The sequence below is a fragment of the Bison bison genome, unplaced genomic scaffold (assembly GCF_000754665.1).
Source record: "Bison bison bison isolate TAMUID 2011002044 unplaced genomic scaffold, Bison_UMD1.0 scf7180017864499, whole genome shotgun sequence".
Taxonomy (NCBI): domain Eukaryota; kingdom Metazoa; phylum Chordata; class Mammalia; order Artiodactyla; family Bovidae; genus Bison; species Bison bison.
The window spans coordinates 4341798-4359129 of record NW_011495058.1 but is presented as its reverse complement, the minus strand read 5'-3'; the positions used below and the strand labels follow the sequence as shown (position 1 = coordinate 4359129).

General features: G+C 45.8%; 1 protein-coding gene across 1 annotated transcript in view; it reads right to left on the bottom strand.

Annotated features, from left to right (window-relative positions):
- The window catches only part of PURB (purine-rich element binding protein B), an 18069-nt gene extending 2573 nt beyond the window's left edge, over window positions 1–15496 (bottom strand). The window contains exons 1-2 of the mRNA XM_010829114.1: window positions 15355–15496; window positions 19–116 (exon numbers count right to left, since the gene is read on the bottom strand). Of these exons, the coding sequence (XP_010827416.1) occupies window positions 19–116; window positions 15355–15496 (240 nt within the window). The remainder of the gene's footprint in view (window positions 1–18; window positions 117–15354) is intronic.
- Between the last annotated feature and the right edge of the window lie 1836 nt (window positions 15497–17332).

The following is a 17332-nucleotide window of genomic DNA, read 5'->3' as shown; positions in this document are numbered from 1 at the left end:
GCCCCGCCCCGCCCCCACGTTCTCGTTGCCGGAAGCGCCGCGCAAGGCGGCGGCTGCGGGGCGCAGGGCAGTGACGTCACGGGTCCGCGGGGGTCTGGGGATCCTGGAGACCCAAACTGGGAAGGAACTCTGGAAGCTTACGGGCGACGGAAACAGTCTGCATCTTGTTTGTGGTGGTGGTTTTACAGATAGCCGAAAGTGATTCAAACTACGCTTTAAATAAATGCGGTTTATTCTAGGGAGATTATACCGGACTACAGTTATTATTTACGAAAGAGGAATTAAAGGGAGGAAGATGTTGGGGTACTCAAAACAAAACTAACCTAATAGGATTGCTGTATAAGAATCCGTGAGTGATATTTAGCATAATGACTGAGTTATAGTGAGTGCTCAATAAATACGTACTCTTAGTTCGTGGAATACTGTACATAGTGCCTGGAACATGCTTGGTAACATCATCATCACCGTCTCAGTGGCGTAAGATAAAATGATGGCCTGAACTAAGTAGTGGTAGTGGGGATGGAGTTTAGGAAAGGAGTTAATTTTTATAAAGCACGTACGTACAGGGACTGGTAACCGTTTTACACGTTAACTTGGAAGAATACTTGTTTCATGTGTTACATTGTGTGGAGAAACAGGAATGGATTTAAAAAGTGAACAGTGGGACTTCCTGGTGGTTTGGTGGCTGAGATTCCATGCTCCCAATATAGGGGGCTAGATCCCACATGTTTCAACCAAGAGTTCACTTGTGGTAACTAAAGATTTCAATGCTGCAACTAAGACCGGCAACAGCCAAATAAAGTGAAAGTGAAAGTCGCTCAGTCTTGTCCTACTCTTTGCAACCCCATGGACTGTACAGTCCATAGAATTCTCCAGGCCAGAATACTGGAGTGGGTAGCTGTTCCCGTCGCCAGGAGATCTTCCCAACCCAGGGATTGAACCCAGGTCTCCCGCGTTGAAGGCGGCTTCTTTACCAATTGACCCACCAGGGAAGCCCAGCCTAATAAATAAATATTAAAAAAAAAAAAGTAAAATGTGTATCTTTTGATGGGGGGAGGTGTGTGCTAAGAGTCATTCTGCCTGGGTCTGAATCCCATACTAGTTGTGAGGTTTTGGGTACGTCAATTAACCTCTTAAGCCTTAGTTGCATAACTTGTTAAATAGGAATAATAGTAACTATCTTGTGGAGTTGCTATAAGAATTAAGTGAGATAATGCACATAAAGCACTTCACCTGGCACAGAAGAAGCACTCCCCAAGTTTTTCTTCTTCTTTTTTTGGATGTGTCATGAGGGATATTACTTCTCCAGCCTGTGTTCCCTATACTGGAAGTTCTGAGACCTAACCACTGGGCAGCCCCTCCCCAAGTGTTTAATCACTCTTCATCCTGATTCATAAAAAAGACCCAAACAAACAAAATTAGAGTAATACCTCTCAACTAAACACAGAAGAGTCCAGGGGAAAGCATCAAATTTGGGGTCTTGAACATTTCAGTCTTGGAGTGAATTTGGACATATGAAATCCCTAGGGAAGAAATTTGATGTCAGGCATCACTTAACCTTCATAAAAGATGTCCATGAAGCTCCTTCTCTAATTTCTTGCTAACCAAACCACTTTCTGCATAGGGGACCCCAACACTCAGTTCATGTGAAGGACTTTCTACCCATATATTCATTCCTTATCAGTTCAGTTTTAATGTCAAATCCTATTTAATGAGTTAGACACATTGCTTTATTTCCTTTTTTTGTCTGTGCTGTGCGGGATCTTAGTTCCCCAACCAGAGATGAAACCTGTGCCCTCTGCATTGGGAATGCAAGTTTTAACCACTGGACTACCTGGGAAGTTCCTGCTTTGTTTCCTTTGAAATTTCATTCTTGGATTTTAAGCTTAGCATCTTTTCCCTTTTTATCTATTTGAAAATTATACATTTTCCAGACTTTTTACAGTTCAATTTTTAATAGGTGTGATTATATCATATATTTTTATTTCATCTTTAACTCTAGTTTATCTTGAATACATTTTGGTGAATAGTATCAAGTGAAGAATCTAAAAAATTTCCTTCAAATGACCAATTGTCCCAGTACTATTTATTAAATAACCCTTCAAGGACAGATCTCGACAGGTGGAGATGAATGTAGGTTATTTTGGGCAGAGGGAACATGTGTTCCCAGATGGTGAAAAGTCTAGTTTGGCTGGAGCCCAAAGTCTGTGAGGAGTGGGTGGTGAACAAAAGAGTTGGAGGCAGTTAAACCTGGGCCCAGTGGGGAGGCCTTCACATGTTGGCAGGAGACTGGGCTTGAGTTGAGGGGGAGCCCCTGGAGCTATGTGAACAGGAGTGTGACAGAGAGGAGGTGACCATGGCAGAGGATAGCATGGATGGGCTTAGTCAGGAGGCAGCAACCACCTGGCAGACCCAAGCCAGCGGGGGCTGGATGCAGCTGATTGAGTGAGAAGGAGCCACTGGGGCTTTGAGGACATGAGAAAGGACCAGATTTAAAAACTGGATGTGTAAACAGGGGAGAAGAGTGAAGGGTGGTTTTAGAGTGTGTGTTCTGAGTGACTGCTCTCGAGGCTGTTGTTTGAGATGGTAAGAGCACTGATCTAAGACTTCAGAGATTCAGATGCTGCAAATGTGAGGTTTTCCTCCCCTATGAAATTCACAATAGACAGGACCCAACAGGAAGAACTGCTTTGATGCATTTTTGGAATACCAAATTCTTCCCTGGGAAGTTTATTACCTCTTGGTGGCCTTAAGCACTTGTTGGGACTGCCTTTTGGCAAATCCAGCATGAGTGAGTGTGAATCTTAAGTACTGGCATGTGAAGTCTGAGCAGCCAGCTGGGTGCTGGGCAGGGAGTGTCCAAGCAGCTGTGGGACCCAGAGAAGCAGAGTCAAGACGAGGGGCACCTGTGGAAATGCTGGTTTGGGAGCTGCCAGCAGACAGCATGGATTTGACATCAGCTCCCAGAAGGCCGCATAGAGAAAACAAGGACAAGTGAGAAATATGGGGAGAGAATGAGGCCAGGGGTCAGGTGTCACAGTTCACACTGAACCTGACAAACGTTTCCTGCCCGTCCTAGAAATAGGTGGAGAATCACACAGCTCTTAAGGAGTGGAGCAGAGGCTGCAGCTCAAGTCTCCAATTCTAAATTCTGTCTTTGACGCTGCCACCTTGGGGGAGAGCATGGAAGCCATATGTCACATTGCTAGCGAGGGCAGGACTATGGGTTCAAGAGCTGCCCGGGTGACAGAGGGGATTGTGTGTGTGAGTCGTTCAGTCGTGTCCGACTCTTTGTGACCCCGTGAACTGTAGCCCATCAAGCTCCTCTGTCCATGGGATTCTCCAGGCAAGAATACTGGAGTGGGTTGCCATTTCCTCCTCCAGGAGATATTCCTGACCCAGGGATCGAATTCGCGTCTCTTATGTCTCCTACACTGGCAGTTGGGTTCTTTACTGCTAGTGCCATGTGGAATAGTAACCAACAAAGAAAAGCATGAACCTGGAGATGGGTATAGGAGGTGTGGCTGGGCCATGGGAGGCAAGAATCTGTCCTTTTGCTCATGATACCAGGGAGAGTGGAGGAGAGACACAGGAGCTTCTGGTGGACAGCAGAGAAGCTGGAACTGTTCCTGCGTCTGCTCCAGTGCCCAAGAGCGAGGCCATATGCCAAGAAGGAGGCCGAGAAGACCTATGAGGCTTGGCTGGGATGAGAATCCCTAAACAGCTCAGGATCCTGCTAAGACCAGGGCAGAAGCACACTGTCTCCAGCCACTTGGAGCAGCTTGGAGGCTGAGCAGGAGGCAGCAGATGGCAGTGAGCCTTGCCAGGGCTGGGGAGACCTGTGAGTCAGGGGGGTAAGGGGAGGAGGCTGGGGGCCAGTGTCCTCAGATGGCCAGAGCCTTCTCCTGGTTTCAGGCCAGGAGAAGGAGAAAGGGGTCAGACATTGTAGGTCACGCCTTTGTTTTTCTATTATTTTTTCCTATTATGCTTAAAGTTGAAACTCAGAACAGTTGAGGAATAGTCCTTCTCACCCAGATCCCCCAAATGGTACCACATTTGCCTCATCACCTCTCTTTCTCTAGTTTTTATTCCTCCTGAACCATTTGAGAATCACTTGTGTGATGCCCTTTAGCATCTCTTTCCCAAAGCAAGGATTTTTCTCTTGCCTAACCAGAGTATAGTGATCAAAAACAAGAAATGAACACAGTGAGGTGGGTGAACCTAGAGCCTGTAATACCAAGTGAAGTAAGTCAGAAAGATGGTACTGATGGTCCTATTTACAGGGCAGCAAAGGAGATGCTGACATAAAAAACAGACTTGTGGACACAGTGGGGAAGGAGAGCCTGGGACGAATTGAGAGACCAGCATTGAAACATGCATTACCATATGTAAAGTAGATAGCCAGTGGAAATTTGCTGTATGATTCATGGAGCTCAAATCTAATGCTGTGTGACAACCTAGAGGGGTGGGATGGCGATGGGAGGTGGAAGGGAAGTTCATTGACAGACTTGAGTCAGATATTGCCAAATGTCCCAATTATGTCCTTTGTAGCAACAGAAGATCCCATTGCATCCAGGGGGCCCTCACCCTTCCTTGTTTCACTCTGGAGCTGCTCCCGCCTCTGCCTGTCTGTGTCCTTGGCATTGACATATCTGAGGGGTGAAGGGGCCTTATTTCATAGACTGTCTCCCACTTTGCATCGGGAGGCACTTCTCAACCTCAGTCTGAATGCATGTCCTTGCCCTGGCTAACCTAACTCCCCACAGCAAGCGAAGTGCTGCCCACCACCTAAATGAGCCCTGGTGCCAGAGCAGGGGGGAAGATGAGGTAGTAGAAGATTCCAGAGTCAGCAAGGAAGGCAGGAGAGACTGGGTGGGGGTGGGGAGTCAAATGTATTCGTGGTCAAATCTGTAGCGGCCTTTTTGCTGTGAGCTGCTCAGAAGCCGCATGACCTCCTGGCCTGTTCTGTCCTTTCCCATCTAGAAGGAAAAAAGGGAAGAAGGTGAACTTAGCAGAATCCAGTGTGGAGGGGCGCCATCCCTGAGGGCATTGGCACAGTGATCCCCAGACAGGGCACCCAACCTTGCAGATGCATCTCAGCTGATGCTCTGGGCCCAGAAGTCGGCTGGCATGTGTTGAAGTCTCCAGGGATGTTTTCTTGAGTTTGGGTGTCTGGAAGCAGGTGTGTTCTTCTAGAATAATCTAAAGAGATCACTGCATCCAGCCTGGGAAGAAGGCCTGCACCTGCTGTTTATTCTAGGGATTTTTGTCTTCCAAGAGGTAGAAAATCAATTCCTTGCATTGGTGTTGGGTTCCAAGGGGTACCATTTCTCAGCCTTGGGACTTAACTCAATAGCCTTCCCCCTCCCTGATTTATAGCTTCTCTTGACCTTAAAAAAATAAAACCTTTGTGGCACTCCCAGAGGCTGAGAGACTGCTTTTCGCACACCCGTCAAGCTTATTTATCTCACATCCACCACCTCCCACGTAGCTCCCTGAGTCCCAGGAAGAGCTATGTGTTCTTTGGAATGTAGCAGGCCTCCACTGTTTCACTCCTGCTTCCCAGCGGTGAGATGTGTGCAGACCATTCAGTGGTGCAGCTGGCACACGAGGGCCCCAAACGGCCTTGCCCTGTGAGTGTAATTCATGGATGTGACTGAGCTTCCTCCAGACCTCTCCTCCAGGCTCCATGTTCTGCAGAGACCCGGTGTTGAGTTGAGAGACCATGAACATAAAACCCAGAGGGACTTTCATCTTTCTTTAGGAGGTACATTTGTTGGACAAGAGAGTTGATATCCCAAATACAACTATTGTAAAAAGGAACAGCATCCCTAAAATAGAAGAGTCGGAAAATGTATCAGCTGGCGATGGATAAGCAGGTCTGAGGAGGCTGTAACTCAGGTCACTCGTGTTTGGACCCACTCACACCCTAAGTAGCAGGGAGCTGGCCTCCTCAGTGACAGGGGGATATGAAGGGCCTCCTCCCAGCTGTCCTAGTGGCTCAGCTAGAGCCAGCTGTGCCCACAAAGCCTCTAGTCAGGACTCTTCTCCCAGCTGCCATGGGGAGCAGGTTTGCCCTTTCCAAGCACCCTTAGGTCACTTGTGGTCTTTCCATGGAGCCAGCCAACAGCCATCTGTTCTGCTTCTCATTTCATCCAGAATATCCCAGTGTTCTACCCCCCTGCTCTTAGGGGTTCTGCTTCAGCCTCCTCTGTATCTTCCAGAAGGCTGTCTTGCTCTGAACCAGGCCCCTGCTGGGTTCCTCCGCCTGCCCTTCATTCAGTTAGACAATGACTGGCGATGCCCAAGTCCATGCTGAGCACAAGCAAGGCCATATGGAAGGGAAAAGGAGGTTTCCAGGGCCAGCAGTAATGATGAATGACCTGAACTCCATCCATAGCCTTTAAAGAAATCTTTACCCGGTAAAAGTTAGGAATGTAGCCCGGAAAGATAAGAACATGCCCTGTAGGGCACTGGCTTAGAATCAGAGGTATCAATACGAGCTAGTGGTTTCATTACACAGACATGCACATGTGCATGCACATACACATACAAATAAACATATGAACATACACACACAGATAAATATGGAAATAGACACATACAGAGATGTAGCAGTACACACACAGACATATGTATGGATGTATTTATTTATATACATACTTCTGAGAAGCAATGACACCCCGGGAGCAATGAGCACTCCTAGTGCCCAGACCTTGGTTTCTCAATACCATTCTGTACTGAAAGGAACCAGAGTTTCCTGGAGAAATGGCTGATTTCAGGGCTGGAGGAGAGAAAGCACAAATTGAGCCTAGAATCTCTTGTGTCAGAAAGTAAGTAAATGCTCAAAAAATAAGTGGGACATGTCAAAAGGACACCCCTCTTAGCCAAATCTGAGATAATTTAAGCATCAAATAAAGAATAATAGTAACAGATTATAAGCCAGTGAATAAAACAAGATGTATTCCATGTATATGTGCTGATATTAATATGTAATTGAGAGAAAGAAAAGCTCTTTACAGTAGAAAGCAAAGTGACAAGTATAGAAGAAATGATGGAATATGAAGCATAATAGCAATCATCACAGTGACAACTGATTCAGGCAAGAATCATCAATGGATACTAAAAACAGTAAGTGAAAATTTGCTGAGTAAAGTGAATATTGACCTAGTCTCAAAGAATCTCCCTGAAGTACTTGTTAATTACAAAAGGAAAAACAGTAACCCTGCATTGGAGAAGCTTGGCAGCCACTGCCCTAACCAAGTGATCACGGATAACGTCACCCTGAATGGGATAAATCAACCTCAGGTGTCTCTTGATACAATCACCGAGAAGGACACATATCACTTCTGTAGTATTCCTCTCAGAAATGCAGAACCTGCATCTAGTCTGGGGGAAACAGCTGACAAACCTACACTGAACGAACATCCACAGAATCAGAGGCTGCAAACTAACTTCAGAAATGCCAGTGCCACGAGAGACGAAGACTGCAGGATGAAGAGATGCGACAACTCAATTGGGGCATTTCTTTGCCATAAAGAACACTATTGATGAGATCCGAATAAGGTTTGTAGATCAGAAAATAATACTGTGTTAATGTTAATTTCCTGATTTTGATCATTTTCCTTGTGGCTTTGTAAGAGGATATCCTTGTTTTTAGGAAATACACCCTGAAATATTTAGAAGTAAAACAGGCATCATGGTTGTAATTTACACTCAAAGGATTCAGAAAAAGACACACATGTACAGAGTGCAATGAAGTAGATATGGGAAAACATTAGCAGTTGGAGGATGAGTGAAGTGTATAGAGTTCCTTGTGCTAACTTTGCAACTTCTTTTTTGGGGGGACTGTGCTGGGTCTTCACTGATGCTCAGGCTTTTTTCTAGTTGCAGTGAGTGAGGACTACTCTCTAGTTGCGGTGTGCAGGCTTCTCAGTAGTGGGCTCAGTAGTGCAGCTCCCAGGCTCTAGAGCACAGCTTAGTAGTGTGGTGCACCAGCTTAATTGCTCTGTGGCATGTGGCGTGTGGAATTTTCCTCGACCAGGGATCGAACCTTGTCTCCTGAGTTCGCTGGTGGATTCTTTACCACTGAGCCACCAGGGAAGCCCCACAACTTTTTTTTTAATGGATTTGTGTGTTTCTAACTGGCCTTTTCTTAAAAAATTTTTTTTCTTTCTTTATTTGGCTGCACTAATTGGGTCTTAATTGCAGCATGCACAGTCTTTGATCTTTGTTGCAGCACGTGTGACTTTTAGCTGCAGTATGTGAACTCTTAGTTGTGGCTTGTGGACTCTAGTTCCCTGACCAGGAATCGAACCTGGAGCCCCTGCATTGGGAATGCAGTCTCAGCCACTGACCACTAGGGAAGTCCTGAAACTTCTTTAAGTCTGAAATTATGTCCAATAAAAAGTTAAAAGTAAATCCTCAAGTTGTTGAAATGTTGTATAAATTATCCCAAATAGAAGAATTCCCTGGCAGTCCAGTGGTTAGGACTTGGCACTTTCACCACTGTGAAAAGTGCCTGGTCAGGGAACTAAGATCCTGTAAGCCATGCAGAGTAGCCAAAAAAAAAAAAATCCCAAATAAATTTTGCTACCCTCCTTGCCCTCTTGTAACCTTTTCATTTTCACTGCCTGCTTCAGCATGCAATCCTCTGGACTGGTCACTTGCCCATTTAGAATTTCCACAAAGGTTTTCAAAGCACCTCTGGGCATTGGGGCCACCTTGCTTGGCTGAAACACACAGCAGTCGGGGTATTCTCACAGCTGCTACATGCTCTGTTCTGTGGTCAGTTATTTCCCAAGATTTATTTTCCTACTGGTCTGCAAGCTCCTTAAAGGTAGGGACCATGTCTTATCTTTGTGTCTACTTTACAGTGAACGCTTGGTAAATATGTAACAGAATTAAGTTGAAAAGAAGAATGAGGTCTTCAACTCCCCATGTCTTTGACCACTCAGTACTGCATGAAAATAGCACACAATAGGCAATCACAGTTAAGTTACAGCTGTGCATCCTGGTAATGTTACTGAGTTTCCCCTCTTGTTATTAGGAAGTAAGCTCTTTTAAAAAATATATTTTTATTGTGGAAACTGGAAAATACAGAAAAGCAAAAGTAAGAGAATATAAATGACTTAGACTGCATCATCAGCTCTTCCCTGATGAAGAGCCACCCCCTGCCCAGAGACAGCAGTGTCTGTCCTTTTGAGCTTTTCCTATGCAAAATTTTAAATGCGAATTTACACATATATGTGTATATACATATATTCATAATATACATACTGATGTATGATGCTTTTATTTTATGCATAGAATTAGATTGATCAAAATCTTTGGTCTACCATATATTAAAAATTTTTTTTTTTTGCTTTTTTATTGTTTGGTTGTGCTGAGTCCTTGATGCTGTGAGAGAGTGCTCTCTAGTTGTGGCGAGCAGGGGCTGCTCATCGAAGTGGCTTCTATTGTCGCTGAGCACAGACTCTAGGGGTGTGGGCTTCAGCAGTTGTGGCACACAGGTTCAAGAGCTGTGGCTCATGGGGCCTAGAATGTGTGGGCTTGGTAGTTCAACCCTACAGGCTTAATTGCTCCAAGGCATGTGGAATCTTCCCAAACCAGGGATCGAACCTGTGTCTCCTGCATTGGCAGGTAAATTCTTTACTGTCTGAGCCACTAGGGAAAGCCTTTATTCAAGGGAACCAGGTTTTTTTTTTTCCTTAAGGCCTTCAACTGATTGGATGAGGCCCACCCACATTATGGATAGTAATCTGCTTTATTCAAAGTTGACTATGTAAACATTAATCTCGCCTACACAATATCACCACAGAATCAAGACTGGTATTTGGCTCAGTGCTAAAGAATCTGCCTGCCAATGCAGGAGACATGGGTTCAATCCCTGGGTTGGAAAGATTCCCTGGAGAAGGAAATGGCAACCCACTCCAGTATCCTTGCCTGGGAAATCCCATGGACAGAGGAGCCTGGCGGGCTACAGTCCATGAGGTGATAGAGTCAGACACAGCTTAGGGACTAAAAAACAACAACAAATTTGACCAGGTATCTTGGTACAGTGCCCTGGCTAAGTTGACACATAAAATTAGCCATCACCTAAGTAGCTTCCTGGACTTCATCTTCTCCACAACACATCATATTATAAAGATCCAGATACTTTTGTTTTTTAAGCTGGTGTTGATTCACATTTACTGCTAGAAAATGCCCCTACCATATTTCACCTTCTGCTGGTGGGCATCAGGGTCACGGCTGCTGTCACAAATAGACTGGAGGACTCTCTGAAACTTGTTTCCTGGGGTAGGTGTTTGGGGCTTTGTCTTGGGTAATACACCAAGGGGCAGTTTCCTTTACAAGGAAAATCCAGGTGGTTGTTAATACTGGTTTCACTCTCCTTGGCCGTGTTGAAGAGGCTGCTGGTCCACAACCTCTCTAGCTCTTGGCATTGTCAGATTCTTCATTTGTCATAGAGTGAGTGAAAAATGCTTCTTTCTTGCTGCCTTGATTTATATTTCCCTGATTAACAAGGAGGCAAGCACTATGGAGAATAGTATTGAGGTTCCATAAAAAACTAAAAATAGAGCTACCATATGACCCTGCAATCTCATTGCTGGGCATATACCCAGAGAAAAACATGATCTAAAAGGATACATGCACCCCAATGTTCATTGCAGCACTGTTTGCAATTGACAAGACTTGGAAGCAACACCTTGATGTCCATAAACAGACAAATGGATAAAAAAGATGTGGTACATATACACAATGGATATTACTCAGCCATTAAAAAGGATGAAATAATGCCATTTGCAGCAAAATGGATCACCTGGAGATTGTCAAACTGAATGAAGTAAGTCAGACAGAGAAGGAGAAATATTGTATCACATCCCTTATATGTGGAATCTAAAAAGAAACGATACAAATGAACTTACTTACAAAACAAAGACTCACAGACTTAGAGAACAAACTTATGGTTGCTGGAGCAGGGGAAGGAAGAGGAGGAGGGATAGTTAGGGAGTTTGGGACGGACATGTACACACTGCTGTATTTAAAATGGATAACCAACAAGGACCTATTATATAGCAAAGAGAACTCTGCTCGGCGTCATGTGACAGCCTGGATGGGAGGGGAATTTGGGGGAGAATGGATGAGTGTGTATATATGGCTGAGTCCCTTCTCTGTTCTCCTGAAACTGTCACAGCGTTGTTAATCAGCTATATCCCGGTACAAAATAAAAGTTTTAAAAACATACAATCGGCAACAACAGAAAACCAAGGAGGCCAGGCATCTCTTTGTGTGCTTGTTGGCTCTAGGTGTTTTCTTGTTGGTGAAATGCCTGTTTGTGGTTTTTGTCTACATTTCCATTGGGCTAGGAGTTCTGTATACATTTTTAACACAATTATTTGTGCTCCTGCCCTGATCACCTCCCACTGCCACCCCTTTGGGGTCCCAGTGGCGCGTCACACCTTGTCCTTGAGTGTTGAGGGACTCTGAGCTCTCACTGCTTTCCAATGGGTCATGTCCTCACCATAGCCCTTGACCTTCTGCCTGTGTTGGATTCTCTCACTCGCTGGATAGAGCTGCCTGTCCTGTCTCCATCTCAGACTCTGTGTGGCTGAGACCAACCCCTGTTTTTCTCTAGCCCTGGTCCTGGCTGTCCCCACTGTTGGAGCCTCTGCCTCACCATCTGCTCCCAAGCCATCGGCTGTAGCTGAATCTACCCCAAAATGGAACCTGACACCAAGAGGCAGAGCCATGGATCAGAGCCTTGAATGTGCTTTTATTTCCAAAGTCTGGCTTCTCCGGTCTTCAGAGTAAAAAGGGATAAGCTCCAGGTCCAGGGAGGGGGTTATACTTTCTCTCTCTCTTCTCAAACAGTATTTTCCTGCCTGCCTAGTGGGTTTAGCAAATGAGACATCCCCCTTCTTATCCTTCTACTGAGTTGTTTCTTTGTTGAACACAAGCTTTAGTTCAGAAGATAGAAATATTTTTAAAGTGTCATCTATTAAAACTTTCCTAAAGTGCTCGCTTCGGCAGCACATATACTAAAATTGGAATGATACAGAGAAGATTAGCATGGCCCCTGCGCAAGGATGACATGCAGATTCGTGAAGCGTTCCAAAAAAAAAAAACTTTCCTAAAACATTAAAGGAAGTTTAAAGTGAAAAAAAATTATACATAATCTTTCCTTTTCATTTTTCTTGTTCCCTTCTAGTTTCTATCAACATGCATATCTATTTTTATGTTGTAATTAGAGCATGTAGTTATATATAGTATATTGAATATGAATAGTTTCCCCCCACACTTTACATGGCATATTTTTATTGTCGCCATATTTTTATTGTTATCTTATGTGTGGGCATTCTCATCACTCAGTCATGTCCAACTCTTTGTGACCCCATGGACTGTGGCCCGCCAGGCTCCTCTGTCCATGGATTTTCCAGGCAAGAATACTGGAGTGGGTTGCCATTTCTTCCTCCAGAGGATCTTCCAGACCCAGGGATCGAACCCTCATCTCCTGCATTGCGGGTGGATTCTTTACCCACTGAGCCATCAGGGAAGCCCATTTAATGATCGCCAATTTAAATGAGCTGGAAGCATTAAGTGTCTTGTGGCTGGGAATCTAGGTTGTTTCCAGTTTTGTGTTTGTTATAAGCAATGTTCCTGTGCCCAGTTATTTTTACTTGGGAAATCTGCAGGGCTGGCCCACTGGGTCAGAGGTAGCGCTTGGACATCTGCGTTTCCACCTCTGTGGCTCACAGTGATTTATTTTCTTTTGTTTTAATTTGTAGGGGTTTGGGAGGGGGCTGTGCTTGGTCTTCACTGCTTTGCACAAGCCTTAACTAATTGTGGCTTGCGGGCTTAGAGTGCAAGTGTTTCAGTAATTTTGGCACATGAACCTAGTTGCTCTGTGGCATGTGGAATCTTCCCAGACTACGGATTGAACCCACGACCCCTGCCTGCGTTGGCAGGCAGATTCTTGTTCACTGTGCCACCAGTGAAGTCCCAGTGTAGATTTCTAAGTCTGCTTCCCCACAGTCTGTTTTATCATTTTCCTCTAAATGTGACTTTAATAGATTGGAAACTAATAACTTCATATGGTAAAACTTAAGTGCCCTGTGTTCTACATTCTGTGGTCGGGAGCATCCTCCACTTCCCCCAGGCTACTCCTCAATCTCCTAGATAGAACTCGAATCACCTCCTCCCTCTTGGCAGGATTACACATGTCTGGTGGTTTAGGACCAGCCAGGACTCCCAGGAACATCAGTGCCTCTGAGAAACTGGGGTAGTGACTGGAACTAGACACAAGTCAGAAGGCAGGGGCCACCTCTCATGGGAGTGTAGGGCAGTTTGAATGGAGCTTGGGCTGCTGAAAGTGTCTGCAGAATTCCAACCCTGGTACAAGTGGTCTGATGTAGAACCTCCCTCACAAGCTAGAAAGAGACAAAGAAGAGATGCATCCATGGATGCCTGTGGGGGAAGGCAGAGCCTGCAGGGACCAGAGGGTGGCTGTGTATTGGTCAACTCTGGTCACCATAACAAATACCACAGACCGGGGTAGGGAGGGGCGGGGCGGTGGGGTTAAACAACAGACCTTTAATTGCCTCAGAATTCTGAAGGCTGGGAGTCCAAGATCAAGGTGTCTACAGGACGGGGTTCTCCTGAGGCCTCCCGTTAGCGTGGTGATGGAGGCCCTTTGTCTGTGTCCTCATGCAGTCATCCCTCTGTGCGAGTCTGTGTCCTCATCTCTTCTTCTGATGAGGACACTGGTCTTGTTGAATTAGGCCTCTTTTTACCTTCTTCACCTCTTTGAAGACCCTATCTCCATATACTGTTAGGTTCTCAGGTCCTGGGGGTTAGGGCATCAGCATGGGGCTTTGGGGTCAGAGTTCAACCTATCAGCAGCTATATAACTCTGGGAGCTCAGTACAGTTCTGAGCATAGGCTCCCTGGGGTAGGGACTCTACTGGCTGCAGAACACACACAGCAGCCTCCCACTAGTCAGGAGCTTCTGCCATTGGCTTTCACAGGTGGGGTGGTGGTTAGGGGCCCCCTCTGCCTATACGTGTCCTAACTCACCTCTGCTTTGACCAGCCCCGCCAAGCTCCCAGGCAGGATCACTGTTCCTTCCTTCACCTAGGAAGGCTCATCATGGGTGAGACTCCCCACCCAGGGTTTTGGGGATGAGGAGCAAGCCTCACCAAAGAGGTTTCCAACCAGGTTCCTGGGAACAGCCAGGACAGCACCTGCAGGAGTCTTGGAGTCACTGGAGCATGACTGTGTGGGGCTCACAGCAGTGACTTCCAGGGTGCTCCAGTGGGTGGAAGGGTTGGCCTTCCCCTCTGCACACAATCCCCACCTCAGCCTTGGCCATGTTAGGGAGGAATGTTGGACCAGAGATGTTGGACTAGACACTCTACTTGTGTCCTAGAGTCACTCTGATTGGATTTAACCCCTATGGCCTGGCTGGCCTCTGTCCTCCAGGTACTGCTGACCTTCCAAGGCAGGGCTCTGCTCTTCTTCTTGACAATCCTGCTCCAGAGCACAATGTTTGACACACAGCAGCTTCTTAATAAATATTTGCTGAAGGAATGACTGAATGGGAGAAGTGGTGGTCTTGTTCAGGGGTGGTTAGTCTCTATGGGGGTAGCTCATCTCCCTTCCTGTCTCCCCAGGGTCCCCAGGAAGATGGATTCCCCATTTCCCTCAGCTGAGAAATGAGGGCATTAACTTTGAAGTTAGTTGAGATGATCAGTTGAGTTGTGTGTTAAGTGCTTTGGAAATGTCCCAATAAGTGTCTTGAGTCTTGCCTTCCAGCCAGTTCTGCCCTTGTATTCAAATACTGACATTGAGCTTAACATGGCAGATGTGGAATAAAGAGTAGCCACCCGAATTTTTCATTCATCCCACTAAAGCCTTGGATGACAATCATTCATTCATCCCATTTGGCCTCCCACTGAGCATGGCCTTCTGTTCAGTCAGTTCAGCTCAGTCGCTCAGTCGTGTCCGACTCTTTGCGACCGCATAGACCACAGCACACCAGGCCTCCCTGTCCATCACCAGCTCCTGGAGTTTACTCAAACTCATGTCCATTGAGTCGGTAATGCCATCCCCATCTCATCCTCTGTCGTCCCCTTCTCCTGCCTTCAATCTTTCCCAGCATCAGGGTCTTTTAAAATAAGTCAGCCCATTTGCATGAGGTGGCCAAAGTATTGGAGTTTCAGCTTCAACATCAGTCCTTCCAATGAACACTCAGGCCTTCTGTTAGATTATGAATATTTACCCACCACTTGCTGCGTGTGGCCTTCTGGAAAGGTCCTCAACTTTTAGAAGGGGAATGGAGAGGGCGCAGACTACCTCCAAATGTCTGGGTGTTCTTCTTGGGTGAAGATGCTACCAGGGTTTTTGCAAAGGAGCCCCCGACCAGGGACCAGAACGGATTGAGCAGAAACACAAGAAATCCGGCGGCCGCAGAGCGCCCGCGCCCCCTGCTGGCCATCGACTGCACCGCGCGCGGCGCTCCTCTTCTGGACAAGATCTCTGGCGACTTGGCCTTGCCCTGGGTTTCTTGGTCCACTCAGTGGTTGGTCCTTAATGGTTTGCGGGCCTCCAGAGCTCTCCAGTTGTGTTCTCTGCCGGCAGCCACAGGGCTATGAACACTTGCAATCGGGCGAGTCCAAACTGAGATGTGCAGCCAGTGGAAAACACACACTGGATGTCAAAGACAATACCTCCAAAGTTAAATGTGGTATTAATTTTATATTGGTTCCAGGTTGAAATGATAATATTTTCAATAAATTGTGTTGAACAAAATATGATTAAAATGCAGCGTGGCTGCTAGATAGCTTAACATTCCATATGTGGGCTGAATCCTATTTCTTTCTGTTGGATAGCGCTGTCTCTAGACCATCGATTGCCTGGGATTTCACGGATGAGCAAAAGCTCCCCAAATGTGACTACCAGTTTTCTACTTTGCTAAGTGATGTTTTAAAAAGTACTAACCCCGCTATTCCAGTAAGGATGGGCTTTCTGCTACTAGGGAGGCAGGATGCCAGGGTCAAGAGTAGAGAGCCCGCTGAACCACTCACTCAATGGCCCATCGATTCTTTTTCTCACTGAACTGCATCAGGCACTGAAAGTGGGGCAGCTCTCTAAGGGGCTTCGGTTGCCTTCTTCCTTCTCAGTGTCCACACCAGCTGCAGCCCGATATCTGCAGGTGCCCCACGAGGCTCTGGGACCCCGGAAAGCTGAGGAGGCAGGGAACTGCAGACCGTGGGTCTGTGGATGTCACATGGTCCTTAGAGCCATGCCTATGGTGCAATGCTGAGAGGAGATGGAGGCAGCTGTAATCAGTTCCCAGGAGAAAGGGTAGGCTCAGTCCCTAGACCCTAAGAATCCCATCACTATCCCCTGATCCCTGCTGCCCACCCTACTCTGCTCAGGAGTAAAGGGAAATATGCTAGGGAAGGAGAGAAATATGCTAGGGAAGGCTGCATTCCAGACCCACATCCCCAGGCTCACTGGCATAGTTCGTTGTCACGGGTGTGATCTGGGCTCAAAATATCTTTTTTTCTTACTGCCACATAAAATTTGTTCAGAGCATAAACTTCAGAGGATAGAGCTGAGTAAAAGGAAATAAAGACAAAATGAGGTCATACAAAAGACAGCACCTTTAGCAGTAAGATCTCTTTCCTGTCCTGCCTCTTTAACACACAACCGTATAATTTGCAAAACTGTAAGCTATAATTATTCTATACTTACTTATTTCATTTTGCTTAGGTTAACATCTTCCCATGTCATTAAATATTATTTCAACAGTCTTAATGGTAGCATTATGTTCCTTTCTGTGCTCAACCACAGTTTACTGAACTCATTTTTGAACATTTAAAATTTTTCCAAGGTCTTAAGTTTAAATACAATATTGACTTGATATTTCTGCTGTGTCAGTTTTGAAATGAATGTTGTTTCCCTAGACTACTTTTTAAGATGCATCCCTGCTTGTCATAAGCCATGTGAAAGTGTGAAAGTTGGTGTCTCATGTTTTCATTCTCGTGTCTTATTACATTCAACATTTAATATTTTTTCATGAATTTATAGACCATTTGTATTTCTTCTCTGTGCAAGTCGTATATGTGTACTTTTTTCAGTTTTCCAGAAGTCTGGCAATATTACAAGTGATTTGTAAGGACAGTATCAGTTCAGTTCAGTCGCTCAGTCGTGTCTGACTCTTTGCAACCCCATGAATCACAGCACGCCAGGCCTCCCTGTCCATCACCAACTCCCAGAGTTCACTCAAACTCATGTCCATCGAGTTGGTGATGCCAACCAGCCATCT